We start from the raw sequence: 19,783 nt of genomic DNA on the forward strand, positions 1-19,783 counted from the left end.
TTGGGGAATTTCAACCAAATAAAGTTGTTTTCCTTTTAGCCTGCTATTCAGTGAGATGCAGTCAGGTTAAATTGCTCTTCATTGTGCTGGCACCTGTTACAACAGGAAGCCTGACTGTGCAGCGGTCAGTGGAGGCAAGGACCATCACCAAGCCTATTCAGGAGTGCTCTATATAAAAGAATGCCCAGCCGCATGATAGAAATGTGTTGTGTAGAACAGACATGCCTCTGTCATGTGGAGAACTGTGTCTGTCAACTACACATTACTTCTCTATTTGCAACCAAAATCCAGTACAAACAGGCCAACATGTCTGATCTTAAGTCAGTTGTGCATGTTATTTATTATTCTGTTATGGTTAAGATTGGGGCAAGAGGTAGGGAACTAGTCTATCTGCCCAATATAAAACAAAAATAGCATAAATAGGAAAGTATACCAGTTTCATTTGAGGATCAGTATGTTGACAGCTGTGGAAGGGAAGGTTTTTCGGGCGGTTGAGGGGCAGCTCTCGGGGAACTGTGGGGGAATCTTGAATGGTTGGCCTGGTGGTTGGGAGCTTGGGCCGGTGGCCGATAGGTCGCTGGTTCGTGTCCCCAATTTGACTTGGCTGGAGATCTGTCGACGTGCCCTTGGGTGGGGCGCTTGACCCTGGTTGCTCCTGTGGGTTGCTCTGGATGAGAGTGTCTGTTAGATGACTGAATGTAATGTAAATGTTGAGCGGCTTCACTGCAGGTAGATGTCCCCCAAAAAAGGTTTGGGGCAAGAAACGTGGATCCTGATTCAGTGGTAATGTCTTCAGCAATTATTTTGTCCCATTCAACAAAGGGGGCCAACACTTGTCACTACACCCAGACTATGTTCAAAACATGCTTATTTTATTTCATAATATACATCATTTAAAACGGCCAAGTTCTATTCACAACGGTAATCAGTTGGTAAGAGACAGACATTCCGTAAATACTAGGAATAGATTGTCCACCATCTATGCGTTACCCAGACAGAAAAGAGAAATAGGCAAAAGAACATTTCGATTTAGAGCAATAAAGAAATTGAATAAATTAACTGAGCAAATCAGAAACCTTTCAATATATAAATTTAAACATTATTTTAAAACAATTTAAATATAATACACAGAAATGTTGTGGGATTACAGTAGATGAAGAATTCATATTTTTTAGATTGATTACTTATTGGTTTATTACGTTAGTATATGAACCATCAGATCCTCCTCTCCACCCTCTCCGAGTTGGGCATCTCCGGCGCGGCCCACGCTTGGATTGCGTCCTACCTGACAGGTCGCTCCTACCAGGTGGCGTGGCGAGAATCTGTCTCCGCACCATGCGCTCTCACCACTGGTGTCCCCCAGGGCTCTGTTCTAGGCCCTCTCCTATTCTCGCTATACACCAAGTCACTTGGCTCTGTCATATCTTCACATGGTCTCTCCTATCATTGCTATGCAGACGACACACAATTAATCTTCTCCTTTCCCCCTTCTGATAACCAGGCGGCGAATCGCATCTCTGCATGTCTGTCAGACATATCAGTGTGGATGACAGATCACCAGCTCAAGCTAAACCTCGGCAAGACGGAGCTGCTCTTCCTCCCGGGGAAGGACTGCCCGTTCCATGATCTCGCCATTACGGTTGACAACTCCCTTGTGTCCTCCTCCCAGAGTGCTAAGAACCTTGGCGTGATCCTGGACAACACCCTGTCATTCTCCACTAACATCAAGGCGGTGACCCGATCCTGTAGGTTCATGCTCTACAACATTCGCAGAGTACGACCCTGCCTCACACAGGAAGCGGCGCAGGTCCTAATCCAGGCACTTGTCATCTCCCGTCTGGATTACTGCAACTCGCTGTTGGCTGGGCTCCCTGCCTGTGCCATTAAACCCCTACAACTCATCCAGAACGCCGCAGCCCGTCTGGTGTTCAACCTTCCCAAGTTCTCTCACGTCACCCCGCTCCTCCGCTTTCTCCACTGGCTTCCAGTTGAAGCTCGCATCCGCTACAAGACCATGGTGATTGCCTACGGAGCTGTGAAGGGAACGGCACCTCCATACCTTCAGGCTCTGATCAGGCCCTACACCCAAACAAGGGCACTGCGTTCATCCACCTCTGGCCTGCTGGCCCCCCTACCTCTGAGGAAGCACAGTTCCCGCTCAGCCCAGTCAAAACTGTTCGCTGCTCTGGCACCCCAATGGTGGAACAAGCTCCCTCACGACGCCAGGATAGCGGAGTCAGTCACCACCTTCCGGAGACACCTGAAACCCCACCTCTTTAAGGAATACCTAGGATAGGATAAAGTAATCCTTCTAAAAGATTTAGATGCACTATTGTAAAGTGGTTGTTCCACTGGATATCATAAGGTGAATGCACCAATTTGTAAGTCGCTCTGGATAAGAGCGTCTGCTAAATGACTTAAATGTAATGTAAATGTAAATGTATATTATGTATGTTTGTAATAGTGTGTTATATGTGAAATTGTGTTCGTATATAAATTGTATTTTAATATTTAAGGACTCTTGGAAGATTAGTCCAAATGGGGACTAAAATAGATCCAAATCAAATCAAACACTGAAAGAAAAACTGTGACAGATGAAGAGACTTGCCCTTTCCTTATTCCTTTCAGCCTCTTGCTGTCTCTGGATGACACCTTCTGTTGGAAACACTGCTTCATTATGTGTGCAGATGGAGTGAGAGGCCTCAATGCTTTGATTTTTATGTCCAGTTCATCGGTGGGAGCTTGAAAATTGGTTACTAGGTCCCTGCATCTGGCACACACCCATATACCCCTCCCAGCTGCTTTGCATTCCAGTGGTGTGTTACCCTTTACTTTAGCTTAGTTAGATTGAGATGTTTACTTTGAACGAATCAGATTCACCCATATTGAGTCCTGAAAGGGCATCACTCACACAGGAGGTGTGCATCACTGTGAGTTTGAGAGACGAGACAAACAAAAATACCAATTTGTGACAGATTCTGAAGATGACCTGGAGGAAATGCCCAGAAAGCCTCTCAGGTGAGACTGAACACCGTCTCACTCATGTAGCTACTCTTAAGGCATTCTTGTCAATGGATCATGTTTTTTCATGTGTAGTGTTTGAGGAAGTTCTCTCTCCTTCCAGAAGGCTGAAAATTAGTGTTTCCACATATGATTTGCTGTCATTCTCTCAAAATTCTCACATTACTGTTACAAGTATTGATGTAAATATTCTTGTAGAAATTGTGACAGACCGGTGTCAGATTGATCGTATGTTATGAATAATCCCGCTATGTGACATTTGAGGATTACTGTGGCCCCATAGGGATTAGTAGAGGGGTTGGGAGGTCTTTACCTGCTTTTAGATGTTCTCTTTTAAATCAGACCATCAATCTAATTGAAATTTAGTAGTGTTTAAAATATTTCCTCATAGAATTCCTAACCAATCCTCTAAATCCCATAAAAGAGCAAATGTAGTGCATCAGATGAAGAAAAGATTTAGAGAAACCAGTTGCAGCACTCCAGCCCTACATGCCACACTCCCCTCATTTCCCCTACCCACCACCAGTTTCCAATCTGGGGCAAAGAGGCAGTGCTAGACACCCTCCAGCATCACTCATTCATAATGGATATACACTGAGTATACAAAACGTTAAGGACACTTGCTCTTTCCATGACATAGACTATCCAGGTGAAAGCTATAATCCCTTATTGATGTCACCTGTTAAATCCACTTCAATCAGTATAGATCAGGGTTCCCCAACTGGCTGCCTGCTGGTGGTTTTATTTTGCCCCCATGTTTTCTGAGCTCCCCAAAGTTTTTTGGTTTCTTTCAATGTTGGATATAAAAAATTGAACGCCAGGAATTCAGCTGTTCCCAAGCGGAAATCTGTTTCCAAGTATTTCCATGCATAATAGGGAGATCATATACAAATGTAAGCAAGGTTTGAAATAATGTTTCCCTGCTGTAGATGAAGGGGAGGAGACATGTTAAAGAAGGATTTTAAAGCCTTGAGACATGGAGTGTCTATGTGTGCCATTCAGAGGGTGAATGGGTAAGAAAAAATACTTAAGTGCCTTTGAACGGGGTATGGTAGTAGGTGCCAGGCGTACTGGTTTGAGTGTGTCAAGAACTGCAACACTGCTGGGTTTTTCACGATCAACAGTTTCCCTTGTGTATCAAGAATGGTCCACCACCCAAAGGACATCCAGCCAACTTGACACAACTGTGGGAAGCATTGGAGTCAACATGGGCCAACATCCCTGTGGGACGCTTTCGATACCTTGCAGTCCATGCCCCAACAAATTGATGCTGTTCTAAGGGCAGAAGGGGGTGCAACTCAATATTAGGAAATTGTTCATAATGTTTTGTACACTCATTGTATATGCTGTTAATAGAGCTGTGTATTAGAGTAGGATGCACTGAAAGTTCAGCTCCTTGCTTCCTGATCTCACACAGTGGCCATTGATTAGACAGCAGAGGGTAGTGCATACTGCCCAGTACATCACTGGGGCCAAGCTTCCTGCCATCCAGGACCTCTATACCAGGTGTCAGAGGAAGGCCCTAAAAACTGTTCTCTCTGCTACCACACGGCAAGCGGTACCAGAGCGCCACGTCTAGGTCCAAAAGTCTTCTTAACAGCTTCTACCCCCAAGCCATAAGACTCCTGAACAGCTAATCAAAGGGCTACCCAGACCCCTCTTTTACACTGCTGCTACTCTCTGTTTATAGTCTATGCATAGTCACTTTAACTCTACCTACATGTACATTTACCTCGACTAACCGGTGCCCCCGCACACCGACTCTACCGGTACCCTCTATATAGCCTCGTTATTGTTATTTTACTGCTGTTAATTATTTGTTACTTTTATTTAGGTATTTTTCTTAAAAGTGCACTGTTGGTTAAGGGCTTGTAAGTAAGCATTTCACTTACACTGAATTTGGTGCATGTGACAAATAAAATTTGATTTGATTTACTGTAACACCCTCCTCTAGAGTTTTACCCCCTAAAGGACACTTTTAAGTGATCTCTATTTCTCCAACTATTCCTCCTGATGTCAGTAATGAGGAGGCAGCAGAGTTGCTGGGAGAGTATCCCTTTGGACCGCAGCAGCTGATGGAGATCTGGGGCCATGCCTGTGCCATCGCTATCAACAAGGTCTGTGCTCTCCCTTCTTAGGGTAGTTTTGAACTAGGGAATTAAATTCTCATGTACAGGCCTTCCCCCTGATTTCCCTGAAGAGGCATCCTACAGTCTTGGTGATCTGTGGTCCCAGTCAGAACGGCTGTATTGGTCTGGCCTGCGCTTACGCATGTTTGTGAGTAACCTGCCAGTGGAGTGTTTTTCTGAACTAACTAAAAGGTACTTCCTTGACACCAAGTCCCTCTTCTTCTCCACTTATCTGTCTTTGTGTCAGGACTATATACCCACGGTGTGCTACCCTAAACGCTCGATTCTTGCCCTGCACCGGGACTTTACAGCCGTGTGAGAGAACTGACATCCCTTTCCTCTCATTTCTCCCCGCAGAGGTAAGGGAACTACTATGAATCAATGAATGCTAACCAAGGTTCAGTCCTACAGCAGCATCTTGCTCTCCCTCAGACACAGAGGCATCCCCATCGCCAGCGTGGACATCCCCTCATGTGACCACAACGTATACACACACTTGGATGAAAGCATCAATAATAAAATGCTTGATATGATATGCACCTGCAGGATTACCAGGGGCTAAAAACCTATCCAAGGTTAGTGTTATTTGATAGGGTTGGACTGATGATGCCGTAATGTGTTATTTTACTGCCAGTACAGTATAAGATAAGACATATGATATTGTTGGATAATGGCGCCGGAGGGGATGGCTGCCGTTTTACGGGCTTCTAACCAACTGTGCTATTTTGTTTGTTTTTTCGCATTGTTTGTAACTCATTTTGTACATAATGTTGCTGCTACCGGCTCTTATGACTGAAAAGAGCTCCTGGGCATCAGAACAGTGATTACTCACCTCGAACAGGACAGAGATTCTTTCTTTAATGAGTCCGACGTGAAGGATCTACTGCTTCCCGAGACCAGGCCCAAATCCCTGTCATCAGCATGAGGAAAGGGGGGAGGAGGGGCCGGGGTGCCTTGTAAGAATTTTCCGATGAGTAGGTAAACCACCACTTCCCTCCGTATTATTGGCCAACGTGCAATCATTGGAAAACAAATTGGACGATATATGATTAAGACTATCCTACCAACGGGACATTAAATACTGTAATATCTTATGTTTCACTGAGATGTGGCTGAATGACGACACGGATAATATAGAGCTGGCTGGCTTCTCCATGCATCGGCAGGACAGAGCAGCTATGTCTGGTAAAATGAGGGGCAGGGGTGTGTGTCTATTTGTCAATAACTGCTGTGCGCAATGTCTAATATTAAAGAAATCTCGAGGTATTGCTCCCCTGAGGTAGAATACCTCATGATAAGCTGTAGACCACACTATCTACCAAGAGAGTTCTCATCTATATTATTCGTAGCCGTCTATTTACCACCACAAACCGATGCTGGCACTAAGACCGCACTCATTGAGCTGTATAAGGCCATAAGAAAACAAGAAAATGTTCATCCAGAAGCGGTGCTCCTAGTGGCCAGTGGACTTTAATGCAGGCAAACTTAAATCCGCTTAACCTCATTTCTACCAGCATGTCACGTGCAACCAGAGGGAAGAAAACTCTAGATCACCTTTACTCCACACACAGAGACGCATACAAAGCTCTCCCTCACCCTCCATTTGGCAAATCTGACCAGAATTCTATCATCCTGATTCCTGCTTACAAGCAAAAACTAAAGCAGGAAGTACCAGTGACTCGCTCAATACGGAAGTGGTCAGTTGACGCGAAAGCTACGCTACAGGACTGTTTTGCTAGCACACATTGGAATATGCTCCGGGATTCATCCATGAGTATACCACCTTGGTCACCAGCTACATCAATAAGTGCATCCGAACGTCGTCCTCACAGTGACCGTACGTACATTTCCCAACCAGAAGCCATGGATTACAGGCAACATTAGCAAAAGCTAAAGGCTAGAGCTGCCGCTTTCAAGGAGCGGGACACTAATCCGGATGCTTATAAGAAATCCCGCTATGCCCTCAGACAAACCATCAAACAGGCAAAGCGTCAATACAAAATTTTGAATCCTACTACACCGGCTCTGACGCTTGTCAGATGTTGCAGGGCTTGAAAAACAGACTACAAAGGGAAACCCAGCCGCGAGAGCTGCCAAGTGACGCGAGCCTACCAGATGAGCTAAATGCCTTTTATGCTCGCTTTGAGGCAAGCAACACTGAAGCATGCATGAGAGCACCAGCTGTTCCGAACGACCTACATGTTTCAAACAGACCACCATGTCCCTGTGCCCAAGAAAGCGAAGGTAACCTGCCTAAATAATTACCGACCCATAGCACTCACGTCTGTAGCCATGAAGCGCTTTGAAAGGCTGGTCATGGCTCACATCAACACCATCATGCCGGAAACCCTAGACTAACTCCAATTCGCATACCGCCCCAACAGATCCACAGATGACCCAATCCCACTCCACTCTGCCCTTTCCCACCTGGACAAAAGGAACACCTATGTGAGAATGCTGTTCATTGACTACAGCTCGGTGTTCAACACCATAGTGCCCACAAAGCGCATCACTAAGCTAAGGATCCTGGAACTAAACACCTCCCTCGGCAACTGGATCCTGGACATCCTGACGGGCCACCCACAGGTGGTAAGTGTAGGCAACAACACATCTGCCACGCTGATCCTCAACACTGGGGACCCTCAGTGGTGTGTACTTAGTCCCCTTCTGTATTCCCTGTTAACCCACAACTGTGTGGCCAAACACGACTCCAACACCATCATTAAGTTTGCTGACGACACAACAGTGGTAGGCCTGATCACCGAGAACAATGAGACAGCATATAGAGAGGAGGTTAGAGACCTGGCAGTGTGGTGCAAGGACGACAACCTCTCCCTAATATGAGCAAGACAAAGGAGCTGATTGTGGACTATAGGAAAAGGAGGGCCGAACAGACCCCCATTAACATCGATGGGGCTGTAGTGGAGCGGGTCAAGAGTTTCAAGTTCCTTGGTGTCCACATCACCAACAAACTATCACGGTCCAAACACACCAAGACCTTTGTGAAGATGGCACTACAACACCTTTTCCCCCTTAGGAGACAGAAAACATTTAACATGGGTCCCTTGATCCTCAAAAGGTTTTACAGCTGCACCATCGAGAGCATCCTGACCGGTTGCATCACCGCCTGGTATGGCAACTGCTCGGCATCCGACCATAAGGCACTACAGAGGGTAGTGCGTATGGCCCAGTACATCACTGGGGCCAAGCTTCCTGACATTCAGGACCTATATACTAAGCGGTGTAAGGCCCCAAAAATTGTCCAGTCACCCAAGAGACTCCAGTCACCCAAGTCATACTGTTCTCTCTGCTACCGCACGGCCAAGTCTAGGACTAAAAGGCTCTTTAACAGCCTCTACGCCCAAGCCATAAGACTGCTGAACAATTAATAAAAATGTATTTATAGTGTAATTTTCCCTTCACTTTAGTTTATCTTAACTCTTTCTTGAACTGCATTGTTGGTTAAGGACTTGTAAGTCAGCCTTTCACGGTAAGGTCTACACCCGTTGTATTTGATTCTCTAATTTGTGTGATTTCAGGGGGACGAGGCCAATGTCGACTGTATAAACCCGACAGTGCTTATCTCCCTCATGGCACCAAAGAAGTGTGCTGTCAGTTTCAGTGGGACACATTACCTGGTGAGACCAGTGCTTAATGTGAGCCAGATCCTGTTCATCTCTGTTTTGGACCGTTTCGTTCAGGAACCCATTTGCCAGGATCCGGTACCTTTCCTGACATGAGACATTTTCACTGTTTGCAATGTAAAAATAAAGCAATCAGTTCATTAAATTGCTTTTCTGTAATTGTTCTGGCTGCCCCCTAAAAAAAAAAAAAACTGTGCCTTATATTCTAAGAATTGATTTGTGTTGGGCTGGCCCATGGTTTGCGCAGCGCAACATTGTAGCCTATATAGACCAACGTGTGGCCAGAGAGAAGTGCACCTGTATCTACCACAGAACTACAATGACATTTCTCTCTAGCGTTGCACTTGATTCTGTAAGGAAAATGATAGCCGTGGGAAGGGTGCTGGAGGTGCCGCAGCACCTCTGATAATTGAATTACATTTGCCAAAGTTATAATTACTGTCAACCAAATCAGGCCTTTCATGACATTTCAAATACAATTGTGGGAAAAGAGAAGACGAATCTGTCTGTAGGCCAAGTAATCAACTTCCAAATAGACCTGAGTGAAGAGAACTGTTTTACAAAGTAAAATGAGAAGCTTTAGGCAAGAGCGCATTGGCTGTCAGTGAAACTGGAAAGGTTTTTAGGGTTATCATTTGCTCATATTGTACAATGTGTGTCTCCACAGACCTAGGCTATTGATTGATTCAAGACAAGGCTGTTTTCATTGATCTCAGATTGTCAGTGTCAAAGTAGCCTGTCATTTCGATCATTTGTGAGGTATTAAAATATTCTCGTCATCTGAATTGTGTGAAATCAAAGATGTTCCCCATGTGTGCAACTTCTGCAAGCACCTCTTTATACCAGTACGCAAAAGCGATAATGCATGCAACGCTCTATACGCGATTTCTTTCATGCGTTCCGGTACCTTAGAGCTCCCTAGGTCACCCCCCTTTCGGGCTCGCCTCCCAATTTACAAATGATGCACTGGGTGGGACGCACCTTGCCCTATGATAAATGCTCTAGAGTACTGCAGCACACTGTCTGAGCTGGGATAACCAAACATTGCTTGCTGTCTTTCAGGGGTTTTAACTGAACATTAATTCAATGTCTAATTGAAAGACTCAAGAGGTTTGACCCCATCATCTATTTCCTTTGAGAAATAATTGGATAGGTAAGCAATATGGGATTGGGCACTTAATGATTTGCACCTTTATTGAAGATTCTTGAATTCACAATACATCATGTACAAACACATCACATAAAAACTACTAGTTGAACACATGCTCCAACATGTTTCAAGAGCCATGAACACATGCAACACAACTGAGCTGTGAAATGTTGAAACTCAAATTAAAACAGAAGCGCATTTGTTTATTCTGTAACAAATCAGTATAGGTGATTTTCGCTAACGGCAGATTCCTAAATAAGGGGCAGCTTGTAGGACCTTAATTGTTAATGATCATTCGTTGGGTTTTTATTTAAAAACATTTACACAAAAATCTTCAGACTAATGCAGATTTCTGGCCTGGTGTAGACTCCACTTCTGCACACACTCACATCAACTCCATACACTGGACCTGAGACCAAGGAATGAAAGAAACCAATTATAATCAATGTATTGTCAGAGTATTAGAAGTGGCGGCTTAACGGATACACTTAAAGGCTCAACGTAATATTTTTTGCATTGACATTTAAAAAAAAGTCCTTAATATCTGCAGTAATATGTTTCAATACTTTTACATTCTAATGAATAATTGCCTTTAACTGTGGAGCCCTCTGATTTCACAACCAAAGCGGGTCTGTCTCTTGTTATCAAATTGGAAGGCCGCACCATCCCCCTCTTCAATCAGTCACTCAGAGGCATGGGCATTTCGAGCAAGCGTTCAAAAGATATCACTGCCATTTCCTGGTAACCAAAATCCTACATTAGCCTAATTTCAGTTTGTGACAAAAGCAAGCAAGCGTAAAGAATCATTGTACCAGCTAAATTGCTGCATCTTTTCAATAACAAAAAAATTATATGTTCAGCTGTTAGACAAAACCAAAAGCAGAAGACTAAAAAGTGAGTCTCCAACGAGGTTGTGGGGGAGGGGAACACTTGTATTCAGTGGATACAATTCACCCTAGCTTCCACCAGAAGGCAATGTCAACCGTAGACAATTCCTGCCTTAGAGCGGAAATGCTTGTTTAGGTTCCACCCCCGAAGAATGACGCAGGCCACTAATACACTGAACAATAAAATGCAACATGTAGTGTTGGTCCCATAAGCTAAAATAAGAGATCCCATACATACAAAAAGCTTCTCAAATGTTGTGCACAAATTGGTTTATATGCCTGTTAGTGAGCCTTTCTCCTTTGCCAAGAAAATCCATCCACCTGACAGGTGGCATATCAAGAAGTGGATTAAACATGATCATTACACAGATGCATGCACATTGTGCTGGGGACAATAAAAGGCCACTAAAATATGCAGTTTTGTCCACTAGACCTGTTGCGAGAGAATTTAATAGCAGCAGCCTGATCAACTCTGTTGCCTATTATGGAAGCAAATGGTGGTCACACGAGATACTGACTGAAGATACCCATTTGAGAAACATCAAACGGGGAACCTATTGGCTAGGCTGTCAACCACATTTCAAGCCAGTTATGAGAGTCAAGTCAAAAATCATGACAGCTGTGAAGGAAAAATGTCGGTGTAATTTTATAAATTCCGACAATCTGTTTGTATGACATGGTGGGCTCTGTCAGTAAAATGTATTATGCAGGAAAAGGCAGTGGAAACTTAACCATTATATTAATATTTGGCATAAGTAAGAGTCACATGATGATATGGTGTGTGGTCCTCCCACTACGACTCAAACCATGCAGTTTATTAGGCTACAGATGAAGTTAACTTCACAGGGTGGTGAAAATGAGCAGTAATGAGCTTGATGCTGCTTTCCTATAAATACAGAGCATCTTACTCTGGTGAAATTATGCTTGACTTTAACAAATAAATATATTCTCGCTCTTATCCATAATAATCTCATAACGTAGACTAGCCAATCCTCACAGCCTACCTGCACTGTATCTGCTAGCAGTTGGCTAGAGTGCAGGTGCCAAGACCAGAGGGGGCACATTTGCTATTTAACGCAACAGTTTGTAACAAAACTAAATTGGTAGAGTTGAAAATGCGATATGGGTACATGAACACTTGAGCAAAAAAGTACATTGTGCGCATTACGTCATCATGCACTGATATTCATCCGCAACAAATCCATTTGGTGGGACAACACGCATTTTCTTTGATTATAGAATATTTGTTGTCAATTCAATGGATATGTAGCTAGTACGGCTAGCTAGCATGCTAACCACAGCTAGCCATCTTGTTAACCTTAATTGTTGACCTTTAATTTCTCCCCACACCGTATTACGATTGGCTAGGCTGTTTCTAATCTCACGGGACAGATTAAACCGCGAGAATCTGTCAAGCCTTATGTAGAATTGTGATTACAAGCAGCAGCAATGTGGTTTGTCATTGATTATTTGGACGAATCAGGACTGGGCGAAGGCGGTGCTTAAACGGGTGTGGTGATTTTCAAGCCTGTGTGCAGATGAAGTTTCCACAACCAGTCAAAATTGTCTATATTTTAAGTCATGAACAGAAATGACCTTTTTGCCCATGATAAACAGTTGAAACTTGCAGAAGGAAGGGGTTTGGCCTTGAGTATCCTTTCACGAAAGAGGAGCCTAAGCTTCCTTCACACAACGGTTAATCAACTGTTAACGGCATTCCCCAGACAAACACAAAATTAAACTTTCGCACGAATTTCCCTTCTGGGTAGTGGAGATTAGGCTGGTTCTGGAGCTGGATTTGTCAATCATAATAGGGAAACTTTGCAACAGATGGAAACCAATATCTTTGACTTTGCCATCTATTTATTGTTATTTCCAAATGTTTTGCATCTTCCATAAGTATTAATAATAGATTGGATTAATATTGTACTTTTCTACCAACTGAGGTAATCAGAAAGCACTTCACATAGTAAGGGGGAAACTCACCTCATCCACCAATGCACGGCAACCATTGTGCCAGAACGCCCACCACAGTTATCAGATGGAGGTGAGGAGTGACGCCAATTAGGAATGAGGGAGATGATTAGGTTACAACGATGGAATGGTGGCAGGTTAAGAATTTAACCCTGGGGCCGTGGCTAACACCCCTACTTTTACATTTAAGTGCCATGGGATTTTTTAATGACGACAAGAGTCAGGACAACTGCCGGTAAAATGGTGCAAATACAAGTTTGCAATCCCCATTTTAATTTGTGCCATGGCTCAGGCATGAGTTCTACATTGTATGTAATACAAATCTAACAGCACAACAAAAGTTACAAATTCCTAGAATTTTTTCGCAGATGCCTGTTAATTGTAGGATAGATGTGGTATAGCTGCACCAAAGCTGTGAGTCGCATAGTGAAGCAAAACCATTTGTCTTTCAGGTCAAAAATTATAATAGAAAGAGGGGCAAAAACATATTCGCTACCCCCTGTTTTAATTTGCTCCATGGCTCAGGCAACCAAGTGTCGCCTACGACAAAAAGCTGTTTGGATTAGTCGCAAAGAATTTAAGGTGTTTCTTTCTGATTAATAAAGCATGCTGGTGAGTGGGAACATTCAAATAAAACCCAGCACTGAAAATAAAGACAAAAGTACTAGCACATATCAAATAGTAAAGCACGGCATTGTCACTGAAAAGACAGACAAGTGAATTTCCGATCGTGGGCCTTTAAACAAAACAAAAAAATACTTTACGGGAACAAGAGACACAAACCTGGTAAATTTAGCTGCGGCAGTAACTGCAATTCCAGCTCATCACCATCTGACACACTGGAGAGTTCAGGACAGGTAAGTCTCCAGAGGGTAAATTCATCCTAACGAAAAGACATTCATGAGATTAGAACAGAAGCTCACAAAAACAGCAATACTTTGGCAAGCAACCGTTTCATTACATGTTCATCTACCCAGACTTTATACACAATGCTTAGAACCACACTATAAAAGAGGGAGGGGGGGAGTGGTTGCAAAAATCAGGCCTGAAGGAGGGGACAATTGAGCCAGTTGAGGTGATCAGAGAATTTCTGATGGACATGATGCAAACGTAATCGGACTGAGGCCAGGTGAATGGTAATTTTGCCACGGCACATTTCAAGAGGGGGGGGGGCAGTTGTTTTCTATGTGGATTTAAGAGTAGTTCTGAAATTCAGAAGTGGCCAAGGAACATTGGACTGTGGCAATCTTTGCAGCTGAGGGGGACAATGGATAACATATTTCTGGAAATAAAATGAGAACTCAGTTTGAAGGATGTGAGCAGGAGAGCAAAAGGAGTTTACCTCACGTGAACTGGCCTATCGATTCTCCACAAATGAACTAGGCAAGAGAGCAGCTTTCACTTCTGACGAGCACTTGTTGGTAGGCGCAACACTTCATTCTCCAAGGACTTGTAGGCATTTTCTGTAGCTGAGCAATGGAGCATTAACAGGACCACCACCATCTACTCCCCACTATTAGGCCCCACTTAAGTCATGGAAGATTAGTCAACCCAATAGGGGCTGAAATGTACCCCTCAATTGTCATATGCATGTCTCTTAGCACTGTTTGACAAACTATTGAAACATACCAAGTTATACTGAACTGCCAATTTGGCAACTGCCATTGACTCCAACTAGAGGATTGTATGACCATTTACCAACCACTGCTTTGCCCTGCGGTGGCAAGCCAGTAGAAAATGAGAACAATACTTGAGTGAAATTTTGCTTTGAGGAAACTGGAAAAGTGCATTGATTATACTTTACCAGTACCCCACTCACTGTTAACCACTTATAAAAGGCAAACACCACACTTGCATCAGTGGCAACATAAGCCACCAGAGAAGCATCACTTAAATAGGCCAAAGACCAGACAAATACTGGAACCATGTCACTTCCTATGAATCTCTGTAAAATTTCAAAGTTCTTGTTCTCACTTTTTTTCTCAAGTTTAAACCATAGAAATTAGCTCTAAAGCCCCACATAAGGGAAACAAGCCAACGCTATGAAGATAACCTAACGATTAAGATCACTGACAATAAACCAGCCAATTCCCCCATAAGCATGTTCAAGGCACAAGAAAGTATTTTCAACAAATCGTTTTAATAGGCTCCATGAAGCCAAAATAATCTTCAATGTTGATGATACAAAGAACAGAAAGTACAAAATCGTTCCCAGATGGAATATTATTGGGCAAGAAGTAACAACATTGATGTTGATCTTTGTGTTCAGTCCATTATAACAAGCACATTTAAAATGCAGGCATTGAGCAGAGCAAAACAACAAAATACCGTGAGCAGACTGTAGCATGCTGCAATTTGCAACCTCATGAAGTTTCACCAGTCTGAAAGGAATTCACTCTTTTTGGAAACTGAACACACAGGACCCTCAGCTATTTTAAGAACCTCAATTGTATAGATAAAGGTTGTCAAAGGAATAATTTTATTTCTCGCTCAGTTTAAAACTTGGCAGGAGGTAGGTCGACATTGTCGTTTAAAACAAAGGAAAACAAGAAGGTAAACAAGCCTCATTGATATCCACAATACCAATATCAAGGATTTAAATGGACATGTCAGTGCTGATAGGGACAGGGAGTAGAATGTAAAGAACAGTGGGCGTTTATATACAAACAGCCATGTGAAGCAACGTTTTGGTTTTTACAGCACCAACAAGTCAGACATTATGCTTTATCAATTTAACTAAATGCCATTAAGAGCAAATTGAAATGCATCCTTTAGAGATTATTAACTTTTTAAACATGGTTTGTAAATTAACGGCCAAACCTCATGGCTAAATTGAAAGACGCTCGAGCTACTTAAACACAGAATAGGACTACAAAAATCAGGTCAACATGTGGACAAATTTCTTGAGGAGCTTTTTAAATACAGCCAGCCAAGGGATGATCTTGAATCAGGGGTGGATTTTTACTCGTGTGCAGCTGAGGACAAGAATTGGGCACACAGGTAAAGACACTGAGTTTAGGAAACAAGTTTCACGAACATTAGAGCTTGATAACATCCCCAGTTACCCACTAAACCAGAGTTCTCCAAACAATATTCCTGGAGAGCTACCCCCCTGTAGGTTCACTCCAACCAGTTGTAACTAACTAATTATTAGAGTCAGGTGTGCTAGATTGGGGTTGGAGCAAAAACTTACAGGATAGTAGCTCTCCAGGAAAAGGGTTGAGAGCCTTGCACTAAACAGTCCCAAATAGTTACAGGGAGGGGAGGAGGAGGGGGGGGGTGTCATCTTCCTGTATAAACTGTGCTGGTGTAAGATCAAGGAAATGTATGATCCTGTAGATTGGTATGAATGACTTCAAAGTAGGAGGGAAGGTACACCGAAGAGAACTAGATCTCATCCTAAACTATTCAGCAGCAGCCTAGTAAAAGATTCAAGTCCAGAACCTTGGAATGAGGAAGTGGTCTAACGCAGCCTAGGCCTATGAAGCAAGAAACAAATACATTAGCACATACCTTAACTGTCGTAGCTGTCTCTATAGGAACCTCCAGAGCGATCCCCGTAGCCTCCCTGGCCCCTAACATTGGAAGGGAAAAAATATAGGTAAGGTCCCTGTTCATTAGTGCTTTGAGGTCAGTTCGGTTTCAGCACAAATATTACAAAAATAATCACTGTTTAAAATATTTAACATGAAATGTCTTTAGCAGAATTGTTTTTTTTATATATATATCCCAAAGCCAAACATTCAATTGTTTGGCAGGTCCACATTGCCTCGACAATAGAAAGTTACTATGAAATAAGATAACAGGTGTATATTACGTAGTTTGATGACTTAAAGTAATAGTCCCGTCTCTGCTCCCCCTCATGTGTGCATCCAACCTAACATGCAGGCATGAAAGTGTAGGCCTATCCATCCAGAGAGCTGTACACAATGACGTGATTATCATATCTATGCCCCAACAATAGGTGATCCCATAAATACGCATTGTGCTTGTTTTTGGCGGGTGTGAAACCTTGCTTTTAAACCCCTTCCGCCGAGCTGGGGGGGGAACCCAGTCGAGCAGTCTTTGCATTTAATTACCACGCCGTACCAGGCTGAAAACGTGCTTAATGAAAACCTCAACTCCCTTCAGCCCAGCGTCCCACAGTTCTTGACATCAAGAACTGGGGGAAAGGGGGCACGTTGGGCTTAAAAACTGAGCTAAGTGGAATTTATAACATCAGTTAATCGTTCACCACTACAGTTCATTGTAAAGGATGTAAGAGGGGAATGTCAACAAACACCAATTTAGGAAATGTGTAATCAGACGTCTCGCCTCACCTATTGTCTCTGTATCCTCCGCCACCAGAAGAGTACCCTCCGCCACCGCCGCTCCTGTATCCACCGCCACCCCCGTAACTCCGGTCTCCACCCCCATAGCTGCGGTCTCCACCACCACCATAGCTCCTCTCACCATATCCCCTGTCACCGCCACCATATCCTCCACCACCTGGGAACAAACACCACAAGACTTCAAAAACAAACTCACGGTTAAAGCAAACTCACACCGAAATGTAACTACGGCTAAGAGGGAGGGCAAGACAAAACGCTAATGGATGATGGGGAGCACACCATCTTGCAGATTGCCTGCCCATACCTCGCGAGTAAACTCGCCCACCTCTTCCTCTCCCACCTCCATAGCCACCTCCACCACCATATCCGCCACCGCCTCTGGAACCTCTGAATCCACCGCCGCCTCCGCCTCCTGAGCGACCGCCACCCTTGCCGGCTTCATCCACACGAATGGTTCTGCCATCAACAGACTGTAAGGGACAGGAGTTACTCAGCATGGGTCATAAACATGCGACCTTTCATAATGGGATTATGACTTAACCGGATTAATAAGTTACCTGGCTAACTTCGATATGATAAACCAGAAATAAATTGATGGTTCATTAAGCTACACCTCGATGTATTCTTAGCTATTTAGTCAGTTATGTCATTAAGTTCATTTAAACAAAAGTAATTATAATACTTGGTAAATATAAGTAGTGATACCGATATACCTTGCCGTTCATTCCCTCCAATGCGTCCTTCGCGTCCTCGGCATTATCGTACTTCACGAAGCCGAATCCACGAGACCTTCCCGTTTCTTTGTCCCTGATGACATCAACTGTGCGAGAGAAACGGAAATTAAACATTTCGGTTATGAATAATATTTCTGGAAGTAGCCAGCTAGCACTTAACAAATAAAATAAATATGTCTAGAACGCACCTTTTGCGATGTTTCCATACTTGGCGAAAGCTTCTGCCAGAGATTCCTCTGTGGTGTCGAAGCTCAGGCCTCCCACGAAAAGTTTTCCTTCGTCGGACATGATTCTTTGTCTGCAAGGGATAAATCCGGATCAAGTAAAAGCAGCTACTTATTTACATTGTGTACACGATACTTGTTAGGAGTTGTAAACGCAAGTCACGTCGTGTGCGGGAGCTATTGTCCGACACAATGCGCACAGAATTAGCCAGATAGCTAGCGTTAGGCCAACCAAGGTGATGTGGTTAGCTAGCTGTACATAGTTAACCGAATTCAGGCAAAAAACAAATTCAAATGTTATTTGGCATAACGTGTTAAGGTTTGGACAACAGATTAAGCCCAGTAAATGAGTCTGGCTAAATGCGTGTTGGGGGTGGAAGCAGGCCAAGAATATAAGCGCCATTTTGCACCACGTTGGCCTGCTTCGCCACTTGGTGCTAAGCTAACTGGCTAAAGGCGGATGCAGCAATCTTTACAATGAAGTTCATAACTAGCGTAGGTACATACATTTAATTATATATTTGCAAGAAAGTGAAACACCCGCCGTGTGTTTAATAGATGTTTCTTTCGCCCGTACAAATGTTCACAGCTTAAGTAAACTGGCAAATTGCTGCGTGTGAAGAATAGCTACTATAGCTAATGTTAGATAACAGCTAAAGCCGCATTCCAACCATGTTTATTCACAATAAATAAAGTCTGGTAATGTACACATTAACTATTACTTAGAATACCTAAAGAATAATAACAAAATAGTATATTGAGATAAATACGAACTTATATAAAATGCACCTTTTTACAGCCCGAACGCGAAGAGCTGGTGCTTGAAGAGGCACGTCGTCGCAGAACAAATGGAAGGTCGTACTCTCTGCGAGGAGTGCTGGCTAAGTATTTAAAATGGGGGGCGGGATCTTGTCTTATTTCAATATGGACACATCTTTTTGGCGGTAACCTTCTATTGAAAATGTCCTGATCAAACGAATTGATGAAATTATAACAGCTATTCAATAATAATGAGTTTGCTATTTATCAATTAAGCAGACACTAGTTTTATTTAGGCAACTTTTCAAAACATTTGTACTAAAGTGGAAAAGAGACAAATAATGATAATTGTGTCCATGTATCTATCCCACAGTCCACTTTTTCTGCAAGCATGGGACCTTTTCCTGCATATAGCACATAAGCTTTTTTAGTTGTCTCCATGTGTGTGATGGGGATTTAGCCTACAGAAGACAATATACAAAATTCAGCCATATAAATCTCTGTCTTGCCTACTCTAAGATCCTCTATATCACCTTCTTTATTTTGCCTTTTTGAGGGGGAATATTACATTGGAAAGATGAAGAGATTGATCAGTGGCGACCCATCATTCAGGGCAGGTGGGCTTGCCTGTTTTGCATGTTATTTTGGCATTAATACGAGTCACATAAGTTTGCAAACATTTTTTTTTTAAATGTAAAAAATCATTGGGTTAATAAAGCTGCATACAAACATGTTCTCTTTTTTGCTTTCTTGAGTAAGGCAGCTCCAAAATGCAGTTGTTTCAGCCTAGCTCAGTGCTTTCTGTGGTGGTGGGGCAGCCAGCGGAAAATACAGAGCGTAGGGGATGGTAATGTTTTCTAGTTGCGCTATGATTGGCTCAGTGTTCTGTCACTCATGGGAACACTACGTCACCGCCAAATCTAAGGGTAG

At 43.2% G+C, this 19,783-nt stretch overlaps 1 protein-coding gene across 11 annotated transcripts; it reads right to left on the reverse strand.

Moving 5' to 3' along the window:
* Positions 1 to 9,957: 9,957 nt before the first annotated feature.
* On the reverse strand, positions 9,958 to 19,018 carry LOC106600554 (glycine-rich RNA-binding protein). Of its 11 annotated transcripts, XR_001327836.2 has the most exons (8): positions 18,884 to 19,018; positions 18,059 to 18,168; positions 17,850 to 17,956; positions 17,441 to 17,606; positions 17,125 to 17,293; positions 16,319 to 16,380; positions 13,589 to 13,688; positions 9,958 to 10,353 (listed from the first exon to the last, which is right to left on the reverse strand). XR_001327836.2 is itself a non-coding variant. In XM_014192002.2 (7 exons), the coding sequence occupies exons 2-6, from the start codon at positions 18,156 to 18,158 to the stop codon at positions 16,320 to 16,322; spliced, it is 555 nt and encodes a 184-aa protein (XP_014047477.1). In that variant the 5' UTR covers positions 18,159 to 18,168; positions 18,884 to 19,018; the 3' UTR covers positions 14,927 to 15,780; position 16,319. The 11 variants fall into 11 exon arrangements, 6 of the variants coding, with proteins under 6 accessions (XP_014047477.1, XP_045570850.1, XP_014047475.1 ...); XR_006769142.1 differs by lacking the exons at positions 9,958 to 10,353; positions 13,589 to 13,688 and adding an exon at positions 14,927 to 15,780 and having other exon boundaries at positions 16,319 to 16,384; positions 17,489 to 17,606; XR_006769141.1 differs by lacking the exons at positions 9,958 to 10,353; positions 13,589 to 13,688 and adding an exon at positions 14,927 to 15,780 and having other exon boundaries at positions 16,319 to 16,384; positions 17,477 to 17,606.
* Between the last annotated feature and the right edge of the window lie 765 nt (positions 19,019 to 19,783).

The sequence above is a fragment of the Salmo salar genome, chromosome ssa03, assembly GCF_905237065.1.
Source record: "Salmo salar chromosome ssa03, Ssal_v3.1, whole genome shotgun sequence".
Classification (NCBI taxonomy): Eukaryota; Metazoa; Chordata; class Actinopteri; order Salmoniformes; family Salmonidae; genus Salmo; species Salmo salar.